General features: G+C 34.5%; 1 protein-coding gene and 1 pseudogene across 1 annotated transcript; both read left to right on the forward strand.

Moving 5' to 3' along the window:
* The first annotated feature begins 479 nt into the window (after nt 1–479).
* On the forward strand, nt 480–1,909 carry LOC149217807 (NAC domain-containing protein 6-like; annotated as a pseudogene).
* Nucleotides 1,910–13,129: 11,220 nt separating this feature from the next.
* On the forward strand, nt 13,130–14,191 carry LOC149217808 (NAC transcription factor 29-like; the record flags this gene model as incomplete). The annotated part of the gene is made up of 3 exons (XM_089390364.1): nt 13,130–13,154; nt 13,236–13,499; nt 13,749–14,191. Coding segments are annotated over 3 exons (732 nt in total), but the record flags the coding sequence as incomplete, so codon positions are not given.
* Nucleotides 14,192–15,058: the final 867 nt, after the last annotated feature.

Here is a 15,058-nt window from a genome sequence, read left to right on the forward strand (position 1 = left end):
ATATAAATTGAAATTTCAACATCAAAATAAGATTTTTAATTAAGTCTTTGAAAATAATAAATAAAAGTTTACACAACTTTGAAAACAATAAATGGAAGTTTACACGTCCAATCTTAACCTAAATCAATGCCGAGAATCACTTTGGGAGAATCACTTTGGCCATTGACAAATATTATACTGTTCTTTTCCAGGGTTGAGATTTCGTACAAATTTCCCAGACATTACGACCAAAGAACCCATTGGACTTCCTACGGCCATCAGTACGCGGAGGAAGAATGTAAACAGTTTTAAAAGACTTCGAACAAAAAACACAGTTTACAATATTCAATGCTTCCTCATACGCGTGGACCATTCTTTCATCAAATTTCTATCCCTCTTCCTCGTTATTTCTTAAAATTTATAATTCAAATCTAACCTGCACATCATAAGCCAAAACTGTGCAATTGGTATAGCGGCTCTTCAAAATAGATCAGATGGCCATGCCGGAAGAATTATACGATGATGGGAAGGTGCAGGGAGAATTTATGAATTTTCCAGGCTTCAGATTCTATCCCACAGAAGAGGAACTGGTGGGGTTCTATCTGAAGAAAAGGGCGGGCCACCCACTGAACCTCGATATAATCATACCCACCTTGGACTTGTATCAATATGATCCCTGGGAGTTACTAGGTACGTTTAAATTATTTCTGCTTCTCGCCTGGTTAGAATTTAATTAAGATTTTTAAACTAGATGTATTCGTATTCTTGCAGGTTTAGTTAATGGTTCTTCCTCGTTCCAAGACATCATAAGCAGTCAGGCCTGACAGATTGACGGTTTCGGGTTACTGGAAGGCTACCGATTCAGATAGAGCAGTTCGCAACGAGCTGCTTCAGTGCATCGGTCTCAAGAAAACTCTCGTGTTTTATAAAGGCAAAGCCCAGCATGGGCAAAGAACGGACTGGATCATGAACGAGTACAGGTTGCCAGATTTCAGACCGCCTGTGCACAAGGTGATCAATTTTCTTTTCTTTTCTTAAATTAAAGAGAGTTTTCTTAATAATCAAAGGTCAAGGTCTCTTTATCTGCCTAATAAAGTGAAGAATTTTGAACTTTGAACATGGAGAAAGGGAGAGTTTTTGTTTGGTTGGCTTTTTTCCTCGGGACTGGATCATGAACGAGTACAGGTTGCCAGATTTCAGACCGCCTGTGCACAAGGTGATCAATTTTCTTTTCTTTTCTTAAATTAAAGAGAGTTTTCTTAATAATCAAAGGTCAAGGTCTCTTTATCTGCCTAATAAAGTGAAGAATTTTGAACTTTGAACATGGAGAAAGGGAGAGTTTTTGTTTGGTTGGCTTTTTTCCTCTCTGTCTTAAAGTCAAAATGGGAGTATTTATATTTTTTGACATTTTGTAGGAATTATTTTCTATGAACTTATAGTGAGGAAATCGAATTGGCATTTTCAGATGAAGGATATTGTGTTATGCCGGGTATACAGAAAGGCAGTTTCCCAGAAGTCGATTGAACAACGGGCAATGTTGGATTACGTTCAAAGAGAAGAACCAGTTGTTTCAGGCCGGGACCAATACAAAGAGAAGTCTCATTCACCCACCATTCATGACAACTTTCAAATGTCAAACACAATTGCAAAGACCAGAATTTCTTCGGTACTTTATACTGAAAATCAGAGGGAAATATGTTCTTCTGCTCTAGGTAAACCACACGAAGAAACTAGTATGTTTGAGTGCCTAGAACCGGTAATGTTTTGTGACGAAACTATGGCAATGAAGAACCCTAAATCCTACAAGCCACCGCAATTAGAGTTGCCCAAATTGTCAATGGACTGCTTGTTTAGCCAGCCGATAGCAACTCCTCAGTCGCTTCTGTCAACGCCGTCGTTGTTCCATATTCCATTATCTCATATAGAATAACACCTACTGATGAATATTGTAAGCTTGTTGCTCAACTAATTCAAGTTTCTAACGAAAAGATGCTGAGAATTATTATTTATGCTTTATGTATGTAGAGGTCTGTGAATTGAATTTTGGACTAGGCTGGTGGAGGGTATTTGTATTTTCCTTCCATATATGTGTATCGGGTACTCAAGCTATGCTACATGTAAATGTAATATTTATTTCCTTCGTATTTAGTATATAAGAAAAAAGAAAAACACATTAAGAAACTAGAAATGGAATATAAATATAATATATAAGAGAAAACACTAAATGTCATGTTGTAATATACAAATGTTCAAAGTGAGTCAAGTACATTGCATTATAATTATACCAAAGAAAACATATGTTTTTTTTTAATCGAAATGGTTTTTTATTTCAAACTAAAATACAAAATTTATATTTAAATATTTTTTTGAAAATATATTTTAAAGTAATAATTAAATTTAAAATTAAATCTAAATAAAATGATTTGAAAGTATTAGAGATGACTTTTAAGAGTCTAAGTTCACATTTATTAGGTTGGTGGAATGACATTTTCTTTTTTAGGCTAAGCCATGTTTCTTAGAAACCTCTTTTGCTTCTTCTTAGACTACCCTCCCTATTTTGTATTTTGTTTCCCTTGCCTTCGCCTCTTTCCTATTTTTTTGAATATTTCCACTGTTATCCTATGAATCTCAAATTAGATGAGTGTCACTTTCACATTTGCTTTCGAGTTGATCTATGGTGCTTAAAACTCCCTTTTCCAACTTCTCTTTTCCCTGCATTAAGATATGAATTATTTTATGTGTCACTAATAAAGGTCTATTGTTTTGGAGTACTTGGTACCTCTACTTTTTATGAAAAGTTGTTCTAGTAAGCCTTAGTTGAAGAAACCCTAGATAGAGTTTTCTTCCTTATTTGAGATGAATATCTTTATTAGTGCTAGTTCCTTTCATTTTGAAGTCAACGTTATAAAGTTTCCACCCAAAATCCTATGGTAGCATTCACAATACCCATTGTCTTTGACATGCCTTCCCTAACACCCAATCCAATGGCCAAATTTCACCATAGGGTTGATTATACATTCTAAGATTCATTCTATAAATGAAATACAAAATAAACTAACATATATCCTAGTTTCTTCAATAACTACATGCACACAAATATGTCTAATCTTTTCTTATGATAATAATTAATCATATAAAGGAATCACATTATAATGGTTTATACCCCTAAAAATACTACTCTTTCCCATCTACATGCACCTCTCACCATATATATCCATATTACTACTCTGCATCCATAAAGGTCAAAACTTAGTTTGATGTTTAATTTACAAATGTGAAATATCGCATGTTTTATAATTTTAAATAGTAGTGGTAGGTGAAAGTATATAATATAAATTAAATGAGATGAATCTATTTTCTATTAAATCATAATACAATATAGTAAGTCACATGCATGATGAAAAGCTCTAAGTGATATAAGGAGATGCATGATATAAAGTGTTTAGTGATATAAGGAAATCATGTGATACATGATATAGGATTATGTTGTGTGATAGAGGAGGGATTGCATGTTACATAATATATGAATGTTTTATGATATAATATGGGCCTTTTGTTGGAGGATATAGGTATTTATATTATTACAATATTCTTGAATTTAAGTTTTGTTTTCTATTCAAAGAAAATGAAGGTTAGGAATACACTTCTCACACTAATTTAAAAGAGAATAATGTGTAAAAACTTACAACAAAATAGTTATAGTGATAAAAAAACCATGCACTTAATATGTAAAGAGGAAAATGTGTAGAAAATTAAAACATTGTAGTTGCAAACAAATGAAAGAAACAACAAATTTTTAAACAATACAAATTTTCAAATTAAAATCTAAAAAAAAAAACTCTAATGCATATGCAATGTATATTGTATAACAACCAATGCACACTCAATATGTATTATTTGACAAATAGATGGTTGAAATACATTACAATTTTTTTGTGCTATCAATAATAATGTTAATAGGATAGAATTCAGATAAACAAATTTTGGCAACATAACAACTAGTTAAAATTCCTCACATGGTATATTTACTCCAACCCTATCACTCAATAAATAGCCATAGGAAAACCACAAATAATTTAGATTTTCTAATTCTATTGGCATGAAACTAGCTAAATTTAATAAATGAGCTAATTTTCCATGTTTTTTTTTTGAAAAAATGATCGAAAAATGTTCTATTTTATTTGCCCAAATTTCATAGCATTTATCATAAAATTATTTTACTCTAAAAATGATTGAAATTATCTAAAAGATATATATAGAAAACCATGAAAAAGGATCTCAAGGCAAAGGGCACTTTAGGAGATATCATTCAACTATGGGACATCTTGTTGCTCTTAACATATTTATAGAGGAGTGTGATATCTAGTTATTTGTTTCATTGAATTTAGAAATGATTTTAACACCATTCCTAGGAAAAAACTTTAGAAGATATTGTAAGAGATAAAGTTTCATTTTGAGTTGAGGGTCGCTGTGACAAGGTTGCATGAGAATGTAATTTCCAACTTTATGGTCATTAAGGGATGGCTCGAGGAAATTAATTGCAACATGAGAGTCAAAAATGGGTGTTCCTTGTCCCCTATCATTTTTGGCATATACATTGATAGGATACCAAACCTCTTGGAGGAAATCACTTGTGCTAGGCCAAATATCACTGGTCTAGTCATTAATCATGATATTTATGTTGATGATATTATTTTTTTGGTAAGGATTCCTCATGATCTTGGAAAGTGGCCAAGAATCCTCCAAGATGTATGCTCCAATATGTGTATGACTATTAATACTAACAAAATGAAAACAACGATAATTAAATGCATAAAGATCACATATAATACTTTGTATATGAATAAAACAAATTGGATGAAGTTATTTCCCACAAGTATTTCAAAGTCAATATCCATCATGAATTCAAATATTATAATAGAATTAAGAAAGGATTAATGGAGGGTGGAAATTTTTTTATGGACATGCAAATAATTGTAAATCAATAGATATTTGGATATGGGATAAATTACAAAAATACTCTTTGAGACTCATTACTCTTGTCATTTTATATGGATATGAGGTCTATGGATGTGGTGTCTTCAGTGAGTAATGAAGAAATATAGAGGAGATCTATAAGAAACTTATAACCTACAACATTAAAATTAAAGGAAATACACCCTATCATTGTTTATTGGAGTTAGAGAAGTGTTCTTCTTTCCTAAGTGCTAAGGCTAGCAAAGGGACCCACAAGACAACCACTTTAGTAGAATATTAATTTATTTAACTATTCCTAAAGTTAAAATTAGGAAAAAATAAAAAATACTAAGTGAACTTATGATTTAATATTAGTCCTTCATCACGATTTAATCTCAATTGTTAAGAGAGATGTTAGGGTTGAGGTCAAAATTATAAGAGGAGATAGAGTGAGGAAGTGGAAAGTCAATTGAGCACAAGCAATGTGTTAGATCAATAAGAGGAAAGTATTTGGGTTCATCATATATTTGGGTTCAAAGATATATACACTCGCACATGTGCAAAAATAGGCATATTTGTGTGGTCTCTTAATAGATCAAGTGTGCAGAAGGAAGTTCAATTTATATTGGAGGTTGATCAATTTTTTCCTTTGAGAAAAGGGAAGTTCTCCCTTGCTGTAATTTTATAAAGAAAACACTTTGCCGAAGATAATAAAAAGGCAAACAAAGTTGCAATTTTTCCCCCAAGTTGGGGTTTCCTAGGTATATCTTATGTTCTATGTGTTGAATTTGTTTTTTTTGAGATTTATTATTTATTTCCCATTGTGTATGCTAAGTTAGAAAACTCAGTTTATTTGTAATTTAAGTTTATAGTGTATTAGTTGTTTGTATTTCTACTTTTTACACTTATAAAATTGTGAATTAGTTACTGGGTATAAAGGAAAACTAACATTGTATTAGAGGATAAGCTTTAATTGAAGACCAAAAATAGTTTTTTTTTAATCTCCAAGAGTAGGTTATGTGATTCATTGGGGGTGATTTTATCATATAGATTTGGACACTATGGTTTTTGGGTAGTGCAATTTGTTTTGAGCAGTGAAAATTGGTAGTATGGCATATTAATGTCTTAGATTTGAAGACAGATTGGACGATGTGTCCAAATTATTGTCATGGCATGAAAGGATAGTAGTGGTGCTATAGGAGAAAGGGGTATTGATTTTGTTGATAATGTCCCAGCTTGACCCACTGACCCTTAGTAGTTGGTTAAACATAACAAGAAGGATCCCAAGGCAAGAAGAATCATATTGGAGGGAGTCAAGGACCACATTATTCCTCACCTGAGTAGGAAGAAGATAAACAAATCCATGTTGGCGATGGTTATTGGTCTCTATCAGGGTTTAAGAGAAGTTAGAAAGATGGTATTGAAGGACAAGCTCAAGAATATTAAATGACCAAGTCAGATTTTGTGGCATATTACCTCACAAGATTTTCTTAAGTAAAGGAAAGAGTTGATTAGTGCGGGAGAAATAGTTCCAAATATAGATTTGGTGAATCATGATCTGTTGAGTTTCATCAAGTCACATAAATCCTTCACTGATGTGATTTGTGCCAGAGAAAAGCTTTCAGATTGGGAGCAATTATGGGGTGATTGTTTCTAAGAAGAGTTTCGCGAACAAGTTGAGCCTCATGTTAAGAATGGAAAGGATGAAAATAAATTTTCCCTAGCCAACAAAAATGGACGATCCAAGGATAAAAAGAGTAGTGATGGTGGATATTTGAGCTCGAAACGCAAGAAGAAGAAAAATGATGTTAGCAAGACTAAATGCTTTTTGTGTCACCAGTTTGGGAATTATGCTTCTAAATTCCCTAATAGGGAGAAAGGGTCCAAGAAGGACCACATAGAAGCCTCTACAAATATAGATGAGTTATCTTCTCATTTTGCGAAGGTGTTTTCACTCATTTCTTGTATGGTAAGCTTAGTGGCTACTAATTTATGGTATGTGGATAGTGGTGTGTCCTATCATATGACATGAAATAATAAGCATTTCGATAAATCATTATAAAGGGACATGCAATTTGACATTGATATGGGATATGACGGTAAGTATAGGTTTGAGGGTACTCGTACAATTCAATTTGAGAGGGAGTTCAGAAACCCTCTTTATCTTAGAGATGTCCTTTATGTACCTAGGCTCAAGAAGAACATTGTTTCAGTTTCAACATTGAAGGATAATGGGTATGAGGTGACCTTCATACAAGGTAGGGTTTTTAATAAAACCCCTAGACTCTAAGGTGGCTAAGTAGATCATGGTTAGGTGCAAGAGCATGTACAAATTGTAGTTTGTGATAGCCATGAAATTAACCAGTAGAGGGAGACATGACTCAGGTAGTAAGTTTAGGGAACTGTGGCATAGGTGCATCAAAAATCTGCACCATAATGTAATGAATATTCTCAAGGAGATAGCGATAGGAATGCCACCGTGCAATTGGAATCAACATAAGGTGTGCAGGGGATGAAAACATGGAAAGTATGCCATAAAATCTTTTCCTAGAAAAGATAATAGGGCCAAAGGTATCCTATACTTTGTTCATTCAGATGATTGTGGTCCTTTCTCTACAATATACCTAAGTGAGTACAAGTATTATGTTACCTTCATAGATGATCAATTGAGGAAGACATGGATATTTTTCATGAAAAATGAAGATGAGGTCTTCTCAAAGTTTCTGGAGTAAAAGGCCTTGGATAAGAATTAAAATAGAAAGAAATCAAGGTGATAAGGTTTGAAAATGATGGTGAGTACAATTCAAATTCATTCAAGGAGTTGTGTTCCAAGGAGGGAATCAAGAGGGAGATGGATACACCATATAAACCTTAGTAGAATGGGATGGTAGAGCACAAAAATAGGGCCATAGTTGGAATAGACAAAGCCATGTTGCATGAAGAGGGGTTGCCCAAGTTTATTTGGGATGAGGCATGAAATACAACAATTTTCTTCTAAAACCAGAGCCCGTACAAACTGTTGGGGTAAGTTACACTAGAGGAAGATTTTACTAGGAAGAAATAAGATGTGTTACATTTCCATATATTTAGTATCTTGGTGTGCTATCATGTACCAACATAGAAAAGAAAAAATTTGCCGCTCATAGTAGAGAAGGGAATCTTTTTGGGCTACAACAAGATATCTAAGGTGTACAAGATATATATACCAACACTCATGAAGGAATTCATCAAGAGAGATGTGAAAATTGAGGAGGGAAGTGCTTTAAGTAAGTCCTTAGAGCGTGAGCAGGATATAATGTAAGAGGAGTAATAATAGGCTCCCAAGAAGGAAGCTCAACTAGTGCCTCAAATTACAGTTATACATGTTGATGGGAAGATAGAGAATCATAAGGAAAAGGGGGACACACAGTTGGAGGAGAGAGTAGATCTCACTCAAATTGAATTGAAAAACAAAGAGAAGGAAGGTCAAATGGGTGGATTAACTAATTGAGGAGGCACAAGAGAAAGTCGATGTTCCTAGTACATCACTTATATAGAGAAGATATCGACATAGGTACACATGATATGTCACACTTATGAACAATTTGTTAGATGTCAAGCCTTTGAGCTACTAGGAGGTAGCCACTTAGTAGGTGTGGAGAGATGCCATGGTCAAGGAGTATGCCTCCATCATGAAGAATGATGTATGGGAGGTGCTGTTGAGGCCAGAGGGAAAATTTGTGGTGGGATATCATTGGGTCTACAAGATCAAGCATGGGGCTTATGGCAGCATCAAGAAACAAGGAAATATTTACGTCTAAGGGGTTCTTGTGGGTAGAGGGGATTAATTATGATGATATCTTTTCCCTAGTGGCCAAATATTTTTCTGTCAGGGATATTACAACATAGATGGGGTGTAGGATCCACTAGATGGATGTTAAAACAACATTCCTCAATGGGATTGTTGAACAAATGGAGGGTTTGAGACATGAAATAGGGATACTCACATTTGCAAACTCAAGAGAGAATTGTATGGGCTCAAACAGGCTCCGAGGGCATGGTATGATTAGAAATACATTTACCTTGAGGGATTGGGATTCTAGTGCTATATTCTAGTGCCATATGTGGATGATCTAATTTTTCCAAGTGCGGATAAGCTCATCCAAGAGTACAAGAAAAATATTGTATGTGAGCTTGAGATGAATGATATGGGGCTAATGCACTATTTCCTTGGGCTTGAGGTTTGGCAAAGTGATGGAGATATCTTCTTGGGGTAGGGAAAGTTCACACTAAATATTATGAGGAGGTTTCACACGTAGAATTGCTGGCCCATGACCATTCCTATAATCACAAATTGGAGGAAGGTGGATACATCCAAATTCGAGTGAGTATATCCCTCACTTTACTGACAGTTAATAGGGTCACTAATGTATTTGGTAAACATGCATCTAAACATATGTTTTGTAGTTAACTCTTTGAGCCAATTTATGGTCAAACCTACTGAAGCACATTGGGTTGTTGCTAGGCACACGTTGACATATCTGAGAGGGACATTAGAGTTTGGATTATGGTATACAAAAGTTGATGAGATGAGGCTTGAGGGATTCACTAATGCAAATTGGGTAGGGAGATCCACAGATAGGAAGAGCACATCATGATGCACATTCAATTTTGGAACCAAAATAATTTCTTGGTTTAGTCAAAATAGAGATAAGTTGAATTAACCTCATCTTATGTTGATTACATGGCTTCTAATTTGGCAGGGTTCAAAGCTATTTGGCTGGAGAATATTATTGTGGGATTTTTTGGGATAGACTTGGAGCCGACCGCGATCCACTATGACAATCAAAGTTTCATCAATCTCTTTAAGAATCCAATGTTTCACGTTCACTCAAGACACATTGAAATATGTTATCGTCATGTTAGGGATATATTTAAGAGATGTACCATTAAAGTCTAGTACATACAAACAGAGGAGAAAACAACATAAATTCTAAACAACGCTTTTCTATGGAGCTAATTTGTTTACCTCAGAGAGAAGTTGGGTGTAGTATAAAACATATTTCTCTCTAAGAGGGGGTATTGATTGGAGTAGAGAAGTAAGTGTTTTGCTTGCCTAGGTGATAAGGCTATCAGAGGGACCCACAATCCAACCACATTAGTAGAAGATTAGTTTATTTAACTATTTCCTAAAGGTAGACTTGGGAAAAATTTAAAAATACTAAGTTAACATATAATTTAATCTTATCCCTTCACCATGATTTAACCTTGTTCATTGAGAGAGATGTTAGGGTTGAGGTCAAAATTATAAGAGAAGATAGAGCGAGTAAGTTGTAAGTTAGTTTAGCACAAATAGTGTTTCAGATCAGTGAGAGGAAAATACTAAGGAACATCATATCATAGTGGTTAAATGTCTAGGAGGAAGAGATTAAGTGAGGGCTAAATTGCCTCAACTCAGACAACATTTATGCAGTCTCCAATACACACATATGTGCAACAAGGAGAGAAATGCACTTGCACATGTGCACAAATAAGTAGATCTACATGGTCTCTCAATAGATCAAGTGCATAGTAAGAAGATCAAGTTATCTTGGAGGTTCATAAGTTGTTTTCCTATGGTAAAAGGAAAGTTCTCCCTTGTTGTAATTTTCTAAAGAAAACCTTTTTGTTGAAGATAATAAAAAATACTTGCAAATTTGTAGGGTTTCCTTGGAGTTAGGGTTTTTTGGGAATACCTTGTGTTATGTTTGTTGAATGTGTTTGTATTCAAAGTTATTATTTATTTTCTGATGTGCATGTTAAGTTAGAAAAATTAGCGTATTGGCAATTTAAGTTTCTAGTGCAATAGTCATTTATATTTCTAGGTTTTACACTAAGAAAACTGTGAATTACTTACTAGGTTTTAAGGAAATCTAACAATCCTCCCCAATGAAGACAGTCTTTCCACCATTGCAAGAAGGATTATGACTAGGTATCTAATATATAAGAAGAGGTTAAAGAATAAGGAAGACAAGATCCATCCTAAAATTGTTTCAAACTCTAGTGCAAATGACCTTGGATTCAGGTGAGGATGTGTTGTCGTCGCTACCACATCCTCCAAAACTTCACTACATTCAAATTTCGGAGCCTACCAAATTGTCGCATGAAGCGTCATTTTGGTCATCAAGTGTTGCTTGAAGTCATTTCACATGTTTCAAGTGTTCTTGATCATTCCTAAGTATCGTCACGTTATTTAGAAAATCTTCGGTGCACTTCAAGGTTATAATACCTTTGTTTTTTGTAATACGACACTTTTGGTCGCAGTCGCACATAGTCTATTGTGCTTGGAGAGTGTTTGTAAACTAGTGTTTTGATGTGTATTTCTCATTGTTTGACCTTTTATAATTTTTATTGATGAGTTGGTATATGTCACACTTGATGCTATGTATAAACTCATTGTGTTTTCCCCTTATCTTATCTTCCATAATTAGACAAATTTTGGTTGCACATGTTAGCCCACTAAGTCTAGGAGAGCGCATGACACACTCTTAAGCCTTATTCAAAGCCCCTTCCTTGTTAAGAATGTGCCCTACGCCCTTCAAGAGCACATAGTGCACTCACAATCATCATCTTCTCCTTCCATTTCCGAACTGTGCCCTCAAAGTAAGTCTTCACTCCGAGACCACATGGTGCATCATCAAACAACATCATTATCCCTTCAGCATTCAACATTGCACCTTGCGCCCCTCTTAGCGTAATATTAATCCATTCTCCTCCAGACTTATTCCCTGTTCCCTCCTTGGATTCGTTAAGCGCATAGTGCACTTCCAAGGCTTAATGACATTCCTTCCTCCTTTAAACTTGTGCCATGGGCCCTCGGCTTCCTCGAGTGCATATCACACTTCCAAGCCTCAGTGGTCTTCCTTCAACCTTCATACTCTTGCCCTGCGCCCTCCATCAAGCCTGCCCTTCCTTGTTGAGCGCAAAGCGCATACCTGAGCCTCAAGCACTCAATCCTTCCTCCTTGGCAATGAGCCCTATGCCCAAAAGTTTCCCTTATTCTTCTCCTGCGCACTAATAAATCATGAACATAAAGTTTACATGAAACATGTTAGAATAGGATATTTTTCAGAGTGATGTTTCCTTGCCATGAGTGGTCCCATTTGTAGGTATTCCATAATAGCATGACAAAGATGCATGAAGAGATTAGACAAAGAAGGAAGTCAAGGGAAGCATTCATGAACGAAGAACATGTGATGTGAAAAAATGAGGAACATTGAAATCATGATGATCCAGGCATCCCAAAAGACTCCATATGATCAAATACCCTTTGGAGGGTAAGAACATCAACAACATGGAAGTTACATGCAAGATTGAAGGTACAAGTGGAAATATTGTCAAGATTGAAGATACAAGTGGAGAGGTGAAATTTATTTTAAAATAAAGTTTTCATAATTGTTTTTTTGAATTAGTGATCTAGATTTAATAATTTCAATTTTTTTTTATCTTGTATATCATCCAATGGATTATGTTGTATTTGCCACCTCCACTCTTGTTTTAGTTGTTTGCTTTACTAATATCAATTTTACATAAATTAAATAGTTAATAATAAATTAAACGACATATAAATGTTTTGATAAATATGAGCATTTATGAACTTTTAATATATGTAACTATGTTAATTATTATTAATCTTAAATTATTTATTTAAATATACATTTATCATAAATATATAAATTGAAATTTCAACATCAAAATAAGATTGGAAGTTTACACGTCCAATCTTAACCTAAATCAATGCGGAGAATCACTTTGGCCAGTGACAAATATTATACTGTTCTTTCCCAGGGTTGAGATTTCGTAGAAATTTCCCAGACATTACGACCAAAGAACCCATTGGACTTCCTACGACCATCAGTACGCGGAGGAAGAATGTAAACAGTTTTAAAAGACTGCGAACAAAAAACACAGTTTATAATATTCAATGCCTCCTCATACGCGTGGATCATTCTTTCATCATATTTCTCTGAAGTCCTCTTCAAATTTCTATCCCTCTTCCTCGTCATTTCTTAAAATTTATAATTCAAATCTAACCTGCACATCACAAGCCAAAACTGTGCATATATAGAGAACATAGTGAGGCAATTGGTATAGCGGCTCTTCAAAATAGATCAGATGGCCATGCTGGAAGAATTATACGATGATGGGAAGGTGCAGGGAGAATTTATGAATTTATCAATATGATCCCTGGGAGTTACCAGGTACGTTTAAATTATTTCTGCTTCTCGCCGGGTTAGAATTTAATTAAGATTTTTCAACTAGATGTATTCGTATTCATGCAGGTTTAGTTAATGAAGCTGGAGAGAAACAATGGTGGTTCTTCGTTCCAAGAGATCATAAGCAGTCATGCCTTCGGCCTAACAGATTGACGGTTTCGAGTTACTGGAAGGCTACCGGTTCAGATAGAGCAGTTCGCAACGAGCTACTTCAGTGCATCGGTCTCAAGAAAACTCTCGTGTTTTATAAAGGCAAAGCCCCGCTTGGGCAAAGAACGGACTGGATCATGAACGAGTACAGGTTGCCAGATTTCAGACCTGCTGTGCACAAGGTGATCAGTTTTCTTTTCTTAAATTAAATTAAAGAGAGTTTTCTTAATAATCAAATGTCAAGGGTCTCTTTATCTGCTTAATAAAGTGAAGAATTTTGAACTTTGAACTTTGAAGTGGGAGAGTTTTTGTTTGGTTGTTTTTTTTTTCTCTCCATCCTAAGTCAAAATGGGAGTATTTAAATTTTTTGACATTTTGTAGGAATTATTTTCTATGAACTTATAGTGAGGAAATCGAATTGGCATTTTCAAATGAAGGATTTTGTGTTATGCCGGGTATACAGAGAGGCAGTTTCCCAGAAGTCGATTGAACAACGGGCAATGTTGGATTACGTTCAAAGAGAAGAACCAGTTGTTTCATGCCGGGACCAATACAAAGAGAAGTCTCATTCACCCACCATTCATGACAGCTTTCAAATGTCAAACACAATTGCAAAGACCAGAATTTCTTCGGTACATTATACTGAAAATCAGGGGGAAATATGTTCTTCTGCTCTAGGTAAACCACACGAAGAAACTAGTCTGTTTGAGTGCCTAGAACAGATAATGTTTTGTGACGAAACTATGGCAATGAAGAACCCTAAATTCTACCAGCCACCGCAATTATACTTGTTTGGCCACCCGATAACGACTCCTCACACTCTTCTGTCAACGCCGCCGTTGTTCCATATTCCATTATCTTATATAGAATAACAGCTACCGATGAATATTGTAAGCTTGTTGCTCAACTAATTCAAGTTTCTAACGAAAAGATGCTGAGAATTATTATTTATGCTTCATGTATGTAGAGGTCTGTGAATTGAATTTAGGACTAGGCCGGTGGAGGGTATTTGTATCTTCCTTCCATATATGTGTATGGGGCCACTCAAGCTATGTTACATGTAAATGGAATATTTATCTCTTTTCCATTTTGTATATAAGAAAAAAACAAAACACGTTAAGAAATTTGAAATGGAATAAAAATATAATATAGAAGAGAAAACACTAGATGTTATGTTGTAATATACAAATGTTCAAAGTGCTTCAAAGTACATTGCATTATAATTATAACAAAGAAAACGTATGTTTTGTATTATTGTTATTTTTTATAATCTAAATTGTTTTTTTTTTTTTTTTAAATAAAAAATACAATTTTTTTATTTAAATATAAGTAATTATTTTAGAAATATATTTTAAAGTAATAATTAAAATTAAAATTAAATCTAAATAAAATGATTTGAAAATATAGAGATCACTCTTAAGCGTCTAAGTTTACATTTATTAGGTTGGTGTAGTGACATTTTTCTTTTGAGCCTAAGCCATGCTTCTTAAAAACTTCTTTCACATCTTCTTGGACTACCCTCCCTACTTTGTATATTGTTTCCCTTGCCTTTGCCTCTTTCCTATTTTTTTGAATATTTCCACTATTATCCTATGAATCTCAAATTAGATCAATGTCACTTTCATATTTGCTTTCGAGTTGGCCTATGGTGCTTAAAACTCCCTTTTCCAACTTCTATTTTCACTGCATTGAGATATGAATTATTTTATGCGTCAATAATAAAGGTTCATTGTTTTGGA

Source organism: Pinus tabuliformis, chromosome 1_1, assembly GCF_031772625.1.
Source record: "Pinus tabuliformis cultivar Carrire ecotype Pingquan chromosome 1_1, CPIR1, whole genome shotgun sequence".
Taxonomy (NCBI): Eukaryota; Viridiplantae; Streptophyta; class Pinopsida; order Pinales; family Pinaceae; genus Pinus; species Pinus tabuliformis.